This window comes from Eupeodes corollae, chromosome 1 (genome assembly GCF_945859685.1).
Source record: "Eupeodes corollae chromosome 1, idEupCoro1.1, whole genome shotgun sequence".
NCBI classification, from domain to species: domain Eukaryota; kingdom Metazoa; phylum Arthropoda; class Insecta; order Diptera; family Syrphidae; genus Eupeodes; species Eupeodes corollae.
Window position 1 is genome coordinate 274,484,121 of NC_079147.1, and position 12,960 is coordinate 274,497,080.

At 35.8% G+C, this 12,960-nt stretch overlaps 2 protein-coding genes across 2 annotated transcripts; one reads left to right on the forward strand and one right to left on the reverse strand.

The window, feature by feature from the left end:
- Window positions 1-3,890: 3,890 nt before the first annotated feature.
- Window positions 3,891-5,436, forward strand: LOC129950563 (uncharacterized). The gene is made up of 4 exons (XM_056062495.1): window positions 3,891-4,412; window positions 4,471-4,890; window positions 4,946-5,201; window positions 5,359-5,436. The coding sequence occupies exons 1-4, from the start codon at window positions 4,093-4,095 to the stop codon at window positions 5,434-5,436; spliced, it is 1,074 nt and encodes a 357-aa protein (XP_055918470.1). The 5' UTR covers window positions 3,891-4,092.
- A 21-nt stretch (window positions 5,437-5,457) lies between these two features.
- Window positions 5,458-6,251, reverse strand: LOC129950572 (uncharacterized). The gene is made up of 3 exons (XM_056062505.1): window positions 6,242-6,251; window positions 6,029-6,184; window positions 5,458-5,898 (listed from the first exon to the last, which is right to left on the reverse strand). Exons 1-3 carry the CDS (start codon window positions 6,249-6,251, stop codon window positions 5,675-5,677), a joined length of 390 nt encoding a protein of 129 aa, XP_055918480.1. The 3' UTR covers window positions 5,458-5,674.
- Window positions 6,252-12,960: the final 6,709 nt, after the last annotated feature.

Below are 12,960 nucleotides of genomic sequence, written 5' to 3' on the forward strand. Positions count from 1 at the left end.
TAAGGATTGCCAACTCTTTTTCACATCAAATGGAGCCAAATTCAATACTTTAATTATTTTGTGATAACTTTAAAAGAAAAATTCCATTTTTCAAAGCGGACATTCCAGAGAACTCATTACGTAGAAACCTCTTGAAAAACCTTCTCACTCACAACAAACAAACCACAGCTCAAAATGAATAAAGTCATAACGTTACCTGATAGTTGACCCAAAACCTTTTTTAACAGCTATAAATATGACAAAACTATATCTTAAAACAAAATAATTTATTACACTGAAAATGTCCTAGGTAAGAAATTAACATAAAAATTATGAGACAAGTTTGTCCAGTCTCATTTATGACTCTTGTATACTACCTTCTGGGTATGTTCCGGAGGTCTGTCGTCAAAGCCACAATGCACTGCACTGATATTTTATGGAACAATGCAAAAATTTACCTAACAAACATTTATTTTCAGACAAACACAAATATTTTAACGATGGATCAGAATATAAAGTATTTAGAAATCCAGAACAAATACAAAAAATAAACATTATGCTCCTTCCGGGCGGTCTGAAACGCCAGCAACTTCCATTTATCTTTCCAGCTGCCATAAGTCCATTTGCTGAAAACCGCTGTAATTTCGTCCCTTAACCCAGAAATTGTTCAATGGTCAATAATTCATTGCGATTGTCTGTCTTTTCATAAAAACGAAACAAAAAGAAACAAGACTCTTTATTTCATAGAGAGACGCGATGTGGAACGGACGGAACGCGACGCTTCGTCCGTCTAGGTTACGGTTGCAGCAATAACAGAAATCCACTAGAATCCGAACAGAATGAAATATCGTTAACACGTTTCTAAGGAAATTAATTTTCCTGCTGTGAGCATTATGGATATTACACCTTTATGGATTGTTCTTTTAGGATCCATATGGCATGGATGGCGTGGTGAGAGAGATATAGAATTCTAGCGCAGACTTTTCTATGCCGCCAATAACTGCACAACTCCACACCGCACACATTGGAGCCACAGTCAAAGTTGGACGCGGAATACACGTCGCGTCGTCAGTTGGTCATACGCATGAGCCAACCTATCCTTGCGATTTGATGTTGCGAAACCTTAACGGATGCAGATGCAGATATTTTGCTTGCATCAAAGGCGAACAAAATTCGGCCAAAACCATGGCGCACCATGACGGTTATGGAGGGGCAATGGCGGTGCGGCGGCAGTGGCGACAGCGTCCGCGGCAAGCGCGCAGTCATTGTGTAGGCATTGTTATTTAGCATCAATAAAATTGTAATCGATATGACTTACAGTCAGTTCGGTGCAATACCGTATCACACTATAAATCTTTTCGACAGCCAAATGCAGCACCTTTGCCATAGAGGTTTCAAGGGGGTTACATGCACTTACATAGTTCAAAAAGACTAAGTGTACAACTCACCGAAACGAGAGTCGATCACTGATTGTAATTCAAGATTGGCTCAATGAATCATAAACCACATCCTCCACATGGATTCAAACTCAAAAAAGAAACAGCATCAACAAATGGACCATTTTTGTGCATAGTTTTGTGACCGGAATCTGCGCGCCAGTGGCATGATTCAAAAAACAAAAACAACAAAATTGATAGTAGAGATATCGGTGATAAAAAAAAATATAAAAATAATGTGGTCTACTGCTTAAATTGAGCCCTGCATCGCTGGTTGTGGTATTGATTGACAATCTTTATATGCATCAGTGTGGTGCTTACATGGGGTAATCGGAATGTAGTTGAAATTTCAAACCATCTTCAAGGTGTTTTGGATGATTTATTATCCACAACCGTAGAATGATGTTGCGTAATGAAATGTTATAGCGCACGAGAATATTGTTTGCATTTTTATGATATTGATATGTTCCTACTTTAGTCAGCAATTACTTTGAAGTTTATAGTTTACAAAACATTCCTAAACATGCTGCATACTTATAAATGTTACTTAATTTGAATTTTGTTATTGTGCTAAAAAGAGGATTGACAGACAAGTCTAAAGCTAAGTACAGGGGATTGACAGATTTGATAATGATTGTGAGGTCAGCCAGAGCACTGCCCATTAAGTGAAAATAGCCAAATCCCCTTTATCCTTAAGTCTGAGAATTTTATTATCAGATGGTTTACCGATTTGATTTGAAGCAACGACACCTGACAATTTTAAACGTTGCCTGACAATCACTTACAATGACGTTTCAGAAAATATTGTCACACGAAATCGTATGTTTACAATATTGCAAGACATTTGAGACAGCTTTTTAAACCATTGAATGTAAGAATAGTTAAACTTAGAATTTTGACAGATCTTAGATGACAATACATCTTCGCGTTCTTTGCAATTGCTTAGATCACACAATATTGGCAATTCTGAACGGTAAGGAATGTAGTTCAAATTGATGAGTTAACCTCTTACTCTAAGCAACAAGCAGATTTTGTTGTGTACTGTTTTTGGCCAAGAAGTAGGTGTTGTGTTTCAAGAAATGTTTAACTTTACTGTAAAAAGATCTGTAAATGGATGCTACAGCTTCACTCATAAACTTATCGTACATCATGCTGCCGACTTTTTTCAGCAAGTAATCAAAATTTAAGTTAAGCACCTCGATACTTTCGTCTGCTGATATTGAAAAAGTAGTTGAGCAGTCAATTACCAGTTTCTTCCACTCTTTAACACACGAAAATTCAGAATTGATAGGTTGTGTGAGCACTATTCGCGGAATTCTTTCGTCACCCATCGCCAAAAATCTTGAGACGTAGTTAAAATGTAATTTAAGTGTGTCTTACATATAGTTTGCGTCGTACTTGGCAACTTGAAAGTACTTTTAATAAAACAACGAAGGAACTTTTCCACAGCTTCAAAAAATTGATACCCCCATACAAAACAGGATTGCAATTGCGGTAGCTCGAAATACTTTGTGTTTAGCTATGTGCGAAACGCTATTTCTTAGAATGCAACTTCTCCACACAGAACACATAGCACGCTTTGCTTCCGATAATTTGGATTGTAATTGTTTCTCTAGATTCAAGTTAGATGCAATCAAAACTCCCAGATACTTGTATCAGCAAATTTATTAATGAAAAAATTTGGTCAATTGTCCAGTAGTTTTTTCTAGAGCCAGCTTGAAATTCGTTGAATCTACTATATAATACCGAGTCAAGGATCTTTACTGATATATAAGTATTTAAAAATGAGATGCCTCTATAAGTTGATAGATCTTCAAAATTACCTTTTTTATGTAGCTTTGCATTGCAAAAACTCTCGGGGACGTCTGCGGTGTCGAAAATTCTGTTGTACTCCATAGTTAGAAGCCGTAAGAAATGTGGTGTAATATTTTTAAAATATTCATACGGTATTCTATCTTCCCCTTTTGCTTTATCTTTTTTTGCTCTTTCAATAACTATTTTTACCTCATTTTGTGATATAAGCGCATTCAGAAACTCATCAATTTATTAAAGTTGGTGCATAATAAAACGATGGTGCTATGTGTGAAATGTTGAGGAAACTTGTAAAATGGGTTTTCAATTGCTCAATGTGCAGTACAATAATCGATCACTGAACGAGCTGTTCCGTGGATGAAAGTGACTTCACTATAGCGATCACCTTCACCGCTTCCTTTAAGAACTCTACAGTCCGCAGCATCTGTCAGCTCAAGAATTTGGGTCCCTTTTTAATCGCGCACCTCGTCCTTTGATTTACGGTCGCAATAAATATGGGACCGGTTAACTCCACTATTTAAAATTATTTTGCGATATGCCTATTCTTCCGTTAAAATCACCAATTAACATGAGATTTGCTGGTCCCAGCATATATATATAAGGTCTCGTAATTTGTCAAAATCGCGCTGCCAATGGCTGCAGTTCAAGTAGATGGTGGATTTACATTCGTCTTTATTTGCAGATTTGCAGAAAAGTAGAAGAGCTCAGCTATATTTTGAACATCGAAGCGAGACAGAATACACTCTATGTGTTTCTTTTTCGTCTCCATAACTTCCTATAATTTTTACCGCAGCTGATTTTGACATTTTATTTCTTAATTTAAAAGCGAAAAATTTGAAAAAAAAAACAATTTTAAAAATTTGAAATGGACTTTGATAAGTTGAAAACGGCATCAAACCTTCTTCTCACATCTTTTTTATTTCAAGAAGACGAAATTGATTCCAAAAAACAAAAAAAAAGATTTTGGGTTCATCCATACCTTCGCAAAAGAAATGAAAGTGGTGCATTCGTGTCAGTGTTTGGGGAAATTGAGCCTATCAGTGACCCTTTGTTGTTCTTAAAATATTTGAGGACTACTTCTGCACAGCTGGAAGAACTTCTGCTTCTTGTTGGTCCTCAAATAAAAAAGGAATATGTCACACGAGAACCTATATGTCCGAAAATGCGCTTAGTCATTACTCTTCGGTAAGTTACTTTAAATTAGTTCTTAAGTTCTTATGCTTACTTTGCTCATTTTCAATAGTTATTTGGCAACTGGGGAATCTCAACAGAGCTTAGGGATTTGTTACAAGTGTTCGGCTTCTGTCGTTCATAATATTCTTTTCGAAACAACTGAAGTCATCACTAGAGCTTTTTGGAAAAAGGTTTTTCCAAGTTTGGAAAACACTACTTTCTTAAGAGTAGCAAAGGGCTTCGAAGATAAGTGGAACTTCCCAAATTGCATAGGCGCCCTCGATGGAAAACATATTATGATTCAGTCTCCACAACACTCTGGGTCAGAGTTTTTTAACTACAAGAAACACTACTCAATAGTTTTAATGGCATTGTGCGATGCCGATTATGCATTCTTGATGTGTGACGTAGGAGCGGCAGGAAGGCAGAGTGATGGTGAAATATTTAAGAACTCTGAGTTCGGAAAAAAGTTTTACTCCAACTCCATACAGTAATTTTTTCCTTCACAAACAAAGTTCAATTTAACAATTTTTGTATCATAATAGGATTCCGCCACCCCGAGATGTTACGGACAATTTTCAATGTGTTCCCTACGTCATTGTAGCCGACGATGCCTTCACATTAACAGAAAACATGTTGAAGCCATACAGCAATAGGAACCTTACTGTGGAAGAAAGAATTTTCAACTATCGTCTGAGCAGAGCCAGAAGAGTAATCGAAAACTCTTTCGGAATTCTTGTTGCGAAATGGAGGATTTTCCTCACGTCGATTAATGCTGGCTTGAGTCTTATTGAACAAATTGTTCAATGTTGCGTCTGCCTACATAACTGGCTACGGCACCACAAGGGGAACCAGTATATCGAACCTGGTTTAATCGTTCTGGATATTGAAGGCAGAGAAACAAGAGGAAGTTGGAGATTAGAGCCTACTAATATGGAACGTCTTCGCCCACTTACAGGGAACTCAGCAACAGCAGCAAAGCTACTACGAAACAGGTTCGCAAAGTATTTTGCTGGAGAAGGTGCTGGCAATGTGAAAGGATATAAACGCTCGCGGTTCTTCAACATTTTCAGCTCTCAGCTCGGAGCCGGAGCTCTTTATTTAATATTAATTTTATGCAAAAAAAAAAAGGGTTAACAATTCAATAAAATTAACAAAAAAAAAAACAAAACAAAATTTTCATTGCTTGGAACACATTTGTGGTAAAAAAAAATAAATCCATAAATGTGTATGGTTTTCACAGAAAGCTTTTTTTAAACATAAAATAATGCCGCCTAGTCTGCACCTCGATCACGATTTCGGGCAACGAATCGATCGACCAGTTCAAAGAGTTCTTTGCGTAAAGCACGCTGCTCTGAATCCGGCAAGGACTCCATATCCTGTCGCACAAGTTCACACGTCAGAGTTGCGTATGTCTTTTCTTCTCTAGGTTTGTTTATCTCTTTTAATAGAGAAATCGCTTCCGACTGGAGCTTTTGTTGAACTTGATTAGAAGAATCTGTAAAATAGAAATAAAAGTTTGTAAAACAATCAAATTTAAAGGTAGAAATTCAATATCAATTCGCAATAGTGTTAAATATAAACTGACTGATTGAGAAAAAAAATAACATAATTAGTTTGGTGCATACCTGTTTTTTCTTCGAGAAATGATCTCTGGTCTTTCTCCTGGACTTGTGAAACTTCCCAGGAATTGGCAACTGGTTCGGGAAAAGGTGAAGGAGTTGGTGAGGCAAATTCTTCTTCATCCTCATAATAATTATGTAGAACTTCGTAGTCCGTGAAATCTGTTATGAAATATGTAGAATACCTTAGCTTAGATAAATCAAATAAAAACAACTTACCATCGTTCATAGTCAATAAGATTTAGATTAATTTTTTTGCAATTGAAAATTAGTAAATACGGATGATATGGCGATTTGTTCAGTTTTGACATTCGAAAAAAAAAAACAATTTATAGGAAATCACATCGATACTTTAAATTTTGCTGAGCCCATGCACACTTTCATTAAAAGAAAGCAAACTTGCTATAATAAAGACGAACATGTTCATCTTTGCTATAACTTTATTATAGTGAAGATGTCTGCATTTTCATCTTCTCTCTCTCTATAAAACACACACATTTTTAGTGTTTGATATCCCTTTTGCACGCAGATCTGCAAATAAAGACGAATGTAAATCCTCCATGAAACAACGTAAAAAATACTCTCTTCTATTTTGATTTAAAAAAACTGGGATTGCTCAATATTTTTTTATCTTTAAGTCCCTTTTTATAACCGAAAAATTCACCACCATTTCCTCTAAAAAATATATTTCTTTTAACAGCTGGTATACATTCAATTTCGTAGCTCATAAAAATATTCTTAAAACAAGTTTCATTAAAATCAATAATATGGGTTTCTAATAATATAAATACGTAAAATTGCTTAATGAAAAAACTCAGTAAATAAACTTTTGTTTTTAAGTCCGACGATATTATAGCTTATGATTTTAAGTGCTGAAACACTAAAGTTCGCTTGGCAGACGGATTCTTCTCAGTTAGATGAAGTACTGTGTAAACATCCACTCACAATTTGTACAGCGGTTCTAGGTTCCATTGTGGTTGCACCCCTTGCATTTTGCAGTTTGACGTTTCTATCAGTGGCTGACATTGACACTTCATTATGGTTGTTTATATTTTCAGATTGCAATTTTTTTAATAATATTGTTAGAGAATGAGGAATCTCCCCCATGCAGTGTTTTATTACAGCCAAACTGTCTTTATTGCTCCCATTCTTTAGCGCAAGCAATTCATCCCTTGTAAAAACAGCGTCTTTTACATGCAACCTATCGTCTCTTAAGAAGATTTTCATTCTAGGTTTTGAGTCGCGGAATTCCTTCATTAATACTTCTTCTTTGGAGGGAATTATGTGTTTAATCTTTGTTGATACTTTTCCTTAAAGTTTCTTTGAGTTTCGTAGAACATTTAAAGCTGTTGCTCGGCACTTCAATTTGACAACAATTACAGCAGTGGTTGAGTTTTGGCGGTTTACTCTGTGCACGGATTCAATTTCAGTGTTGTTTTCATTTCCGTCGAGTAGTCCAGCGCATACGGTTTTGGGTTTTTCAACTGGGTCGATGTGAAGATCAGTAGGCAAATGTACTACAACGTTTACTTTGCATAAGTCGATCAATTTGTGTCTCGAGTATCTTATTCCAATTTTCCAGGAAGCCAACTTTTGCAGATATCTCGTTTTGTTTTTAGGGCAGACAAGTCGGCATTGAAAGTCGGCTTTCGAAACAAATTCTGAGACTAGTTTTAAATTGTTTTCCGCTAGGATTTCCTTCATTTGGTCTACACTAATTCCTGGCATTTCCACTGGAACTTAAGGTTGACCTCTTTTTGGATTATTAAAATGAACAAGGGCCGCCAAGATCATGCGATTTGACGAAGTTAGACCTCTTCCTTTATAGTTATTTAAAAGAAAAGGTGTACTACTAAAAGTCAGCAACATTCAGGAGCTATAGGATGTGATAATTAGGCACCTCTATTATGTCTCAGCGTTATCGCAAATTTGAAGAATAAAAAGAAATGAGTGTAATTTAATAAATTGTTTGTGTTTAATATAAAATCAAAATCGGGCCCTAAAATTTAATCACACTTTATAAGGAAATTTTCAGTTTAATGAATTTTTCAAAGATAACTGAAACAATTTAACATCGCCTACAATCATAAGAAAATTACATAAAATAAATATTGAAGAAAATTCATTTTTGAAAAGGAGAAACAACAGCGGGCCTAAATGACTTCCTTGCGGAAAACCAAAAATAGTAGTCCAATTTTTAGAAATTGCAAACAATTCTCTAAGCTTCCATTAAAAATAGTAGCATAAAATCGTAGCAGCTTTAGTTTTTTCAAGCCTCAATCCTTCAAAAGCTCTATAAAAAATTGACAAAAGCAACATGAATTTGACATTTATTTTCGATCTTATTCAAACAAAAACGTTGAAAAATGCTAAAATGTATCACAGTTTATCGATCCTGAATAAATTCATGCTGCTTATCCGACACATGATTTCGAAGGAATTAATTTCAGTTTAGAAATAAAGGGTGTTTTAAGTATTGTCTTATGGTAAACCAAAGCTCCTGCACATTATGCAGTGGCCATTGGATTAAAGGTTGTGGTCATCATTTTAAAGAAGTACGGACCAAAAACGGATAAAATAATTACTAGTTAAAATAATTTTGTCAACTTAAAGTTCTAACTTACCTACTTAAGGTGGCGCTACAGTTCTGTATGAACAAGGGCTTCACAAAACAAACTTATCCATCTACCTCTGTCTCTAGCTAGAAGCTAGATGTCTTCAGTTGCGCCATCCAAATTGGCTGATCCACTTGTGCGCCCATCCTGATCCTCAGCCTCCCTGTAATGCTCTGAGCGTTTATTTGAAGAATGTCTGGGCCGGAGAATGGTTTCAATGGGATCTACGTTTTACTCGCTCTACTTTCGAACCCTTCAACATCTTCGACCGCACACTTCTCCTTCTCAGAATTTGGCGTTGCTCTTTCTCCCTTCTATGAAAGACCAGGTCCTCGATTTTACTCCAAGGGCAAGTGTCAGCATAACCGCTTCTTACAGGCCTGGGCTTCAAATATGTCGTAGAAGCCCCAGAAGGTGTTCAATTAGTAGTTCAACCTTACTGGAACTGCTTATTGTTGATTCCATGAAACACGCTTCCCAAATCTCTCGTTTGCTACCCCAACAACTTTTAACTGGGGTTGAAACCCAATATTTAGTTAAAACCCAGTGGTCACTGCGAGGGGGTGGAGTGGGAGTTAGTAGACAGAGGTGGGCTTTTGGGAAAATACCTGTAGACGCTTGTGTCTTCCATTTGAACAACAAGTTAAAGTTCTAATTCTGTTGAGAACTAGGGCCTAGCGACTTATTTAACAATTCCTGTGTGCGAGTACTGTTGTCAGGGATGGAGGGGACCTGCAGATCTAAACCGAATTCGAAGGGCTATTTTGAAAAAGCACTTTTCATGACAAGAATTACTCTTGGAGAATTTGTCAATTCCTCGCAAAAGGCAGTATTCGTGAAAAAAAAAACTTTAGATGGCATAGGATCGAACACAAGACCTCTGGTAGTCCAATGCACAAAACATCATCCCACTGCTACTACAAAAAAAATTATTTCCGATAGCTTCTGAACTTTTCTTTTAAAAGCTTAATGCTGAAGTATATCGACTAGCAATTACATTATTCTGTACGAATGCTGCAGCACTTTACTTTTGACCTAGAAGTTCTACCATCATCATCGACTCATTATGCAAAATAGTTAAGCATTTTAAATGAAAATTTGCTTTCCTAGCGGTTTTTCTATCACAAGTTGTACCGAAGATACTTCGATGTTAATATTTAAACAAAAATAATCTTTTTCATATGGAAATACAAGCCGATCACACCCATTTGTATCTTTTGTGTTCATCAAACGTTTAAGATTATAAACTCACGTAAACCTAAAAAATCTCTCCTTAAATTCTCTCCCATTCCATCTATTTGCTATATCAACATTTAGTAAGGTGCCCAAAAGCGATTTCAGATGGAGTTAAAAATTAAAAAAAGAAACTAAAATAAAATAAATAAAAATAAAAATTGCATAATCTGCAGCATCACCAATGTTGTTGATCTTATAGAGGTAAGTAAGGTATCCATAGAAACCTTAAGTCAGTGAGATGCATGGCTTGGCTATATATATATTTTTATATGAGGCAGAAAAATAAAATTCTCGAACAAGATAAGTGGATTTATCGTTAAGGAAAACTGATACCCGCGAACATGATAGATAAATTTCACACGTAGAGAACTCCTAGTCTGATGCCCCAACGATCCTCTAATCCTGATATGATGCTGAACTAGCTTAGGTATAGAGTTTGAGCAGTGTTAACTTGCGCACATATATTGCATAGGCACTATGCACTGCACATAGCAGCAAAGCACTTTCAACAAACAAAAAAATAAGGATTACAAAATTCGCTCAAACACTAACACACCACTTGTGGAGCTTATAAAACCCGGATGGTTTATTAGCATGTTACCAGCAAAAACATAATTTCGTTATTAAAAGTATCCACCAAAAGGCCGACAACGTTATAAGAATTTTTTAGGTCAAGCCAGGGTTCAATGCGAAATTTCAAATCGCCCGTGGTGGGCAAAATCTAGAAGGAATTGACGTGCGGACGAACGGACGCAACTGACGACGACGAAGTCGACGGATGCAATATACCAAAGGCCTATCTGCTTGAAAAACAAAATAAAAAACAGATCCATGCTCTGGATGTGCACTGAAAATTGTATCTGGAACCTAGTTATAGGCATATAGCTGCTTTTTAAGTAAACGGGCGATCGATGGCGCATAGATGCTGAAATGCTGATGCTGTGAAATTGATATCGTGTTCAATTTATAAACGATTTGATTTCACCAGCTAGCGACGAAATTAATTTCTTTCCAGTCGATCTGCTCTGAAATGCTGAAATGTTGGTCGGAGTTTTCTTTTTTGTTTCAACTAATTTTGAGAAAAATTCAAAGGTTCTTTAAGGATTCATAAGAAAATCAAAATTTTGGTCAAACAGGTACAATTTAGAAATTCATAAGAAACCTTGGATCTTTAAAAACTTCAGTTTTCTAAATGAGACGTAGTAGTAAGTGCGTAGGGCTTTCATGCCAGATGTCTTGAGTTTGGCCATGCCTTTACTTTCTAAATTTCTTATCACCGGTACTGCCTCTTATGAGAAATTGACAAAACCTCCAAGGCACATTTTAATTACGATACCTATGTTGTCAAATACCATACTAACACCTGTCAATTTTATAGTTTTTTAATCATGCAAATACGTCAAACCTTGTTATACCTTCAATTTTAATACTGTCCATCCTATATCCTAACCTGCACTCTCCACACAGGTTAAATTACGCAATTCAAGACTCACAACTGGAGGTGTTGCATGTTGGTCTGCCACGCCACACCGGCTGCTGGCCGGCCCGGCCGGGCAATAGCAAATTATGACACCAATTCAAATCGAATGTTCGATCTTTCTAGCAGTTGGGGGGCTTGCGTGCTACCTGCTGCAGAAGCCAAGAAAGCCAAGTGGAAGTGAACCTATAGATATAGGCTAGGGGATGCAAATGGAATGCAAAAAAGGAATTCAATTACTTGAATTTTGGTCTGTTAGAAAATTTGTCTCACAGCAATATCTATCTCAAGTTAGAGCCTTTATAAGAAGTAAAAGACTTCAGCATCCGTAATAAGTATAAATACATAGACCAAAAGTTTTATTAAGACTAAGTGATTGTAAAAGCCTGTTGATCGAGTTCTATAACCATAATTAATTAGTGAGTGATCGATATTTAAACTTGTTAAATTTTAAAATTTACCAATAGGCATAACATTGATCTCATATTGCGCATAAGTTGAAAAACCTTTCAGCGTTTTTCTTAAAATATTAGGTTCAATGAAAATTTTGACAATCCCATTAGACAAAATTTATGAGAGACCCATGATGTATCGAGTGAGTAAATAACGATGTCATGAGTGTGTTCCTTTTTGTTTAATGACAGTTGATGTCGGGTGACAAGTTTATTTCGGACTAACGATACATATTTAGCAAGTTGTCAAATAAATCCAGTTAACAAATGGAAAACATGATTAATTCATAGATTGCATATGGAATGATTGAATTTTAGAAAATATGTACATCGAAATTTACTAACAACCCCATGATATGACGTCTGAAAGAAAACACATGCTTTTAAGTCATTTATTAAATAATTTTGCTTCAACATTATAAAAATGTTTAAACGCTCAAACAGAATAAGCTGATTTGTCCTACATTAAATTATTGCAATGTATTTACAAGCTAAAGGTCATATTGCATTGTGTGTCATGTTTTGATTGATTGGTAAAGAACAATGAAGGCATGACTGCAATTGGAGATGGAGCCGCAAGAGCTGTCAAAATATTGAAATAATGAATTGATGCAGATGAAACTGTTGACGGAGCATCATTTTTGACGTTTCAATATCGCGAGCTCATTTAAATCGAACAGTTCTAATTTCAATGGAATTTGATATTTTTTCTTTTTTATACCTAGTAAAAAAGTAAATATCAGATTTCAGTAAAAGCCAAGAATGGAAAAAATTAAACATACTTTTTGGCAGCAAGCAATTCAGTGTGACATTTTCTGTGTAATTTAACTTTTACGAAACAATAATTTAACTTTGTATAAACATTTAACCAAAGGCTTACAATAATATTTTGTGTAAGAAAAACTAAGTTTGTGGTCAGTTCCAGCAGTTTTGGTAAAATATTTGAGACGAAAGATGTTTAGAGGTTAAAAAACAGAAATGAAGTTCCAAAGTTGTATGAGCAGGAGAATGGAAATTTACAAGAGGATATGGGAGGATTACTTCCGCAGACCGTATAACGGTGAAGACGCACCGAATTCCACTGTCAGGTAACATGATCCATTCAATACTTATTTTATTTATCGCAGCCCAAGTTTGGATAGTAATTCGACTTCAAAC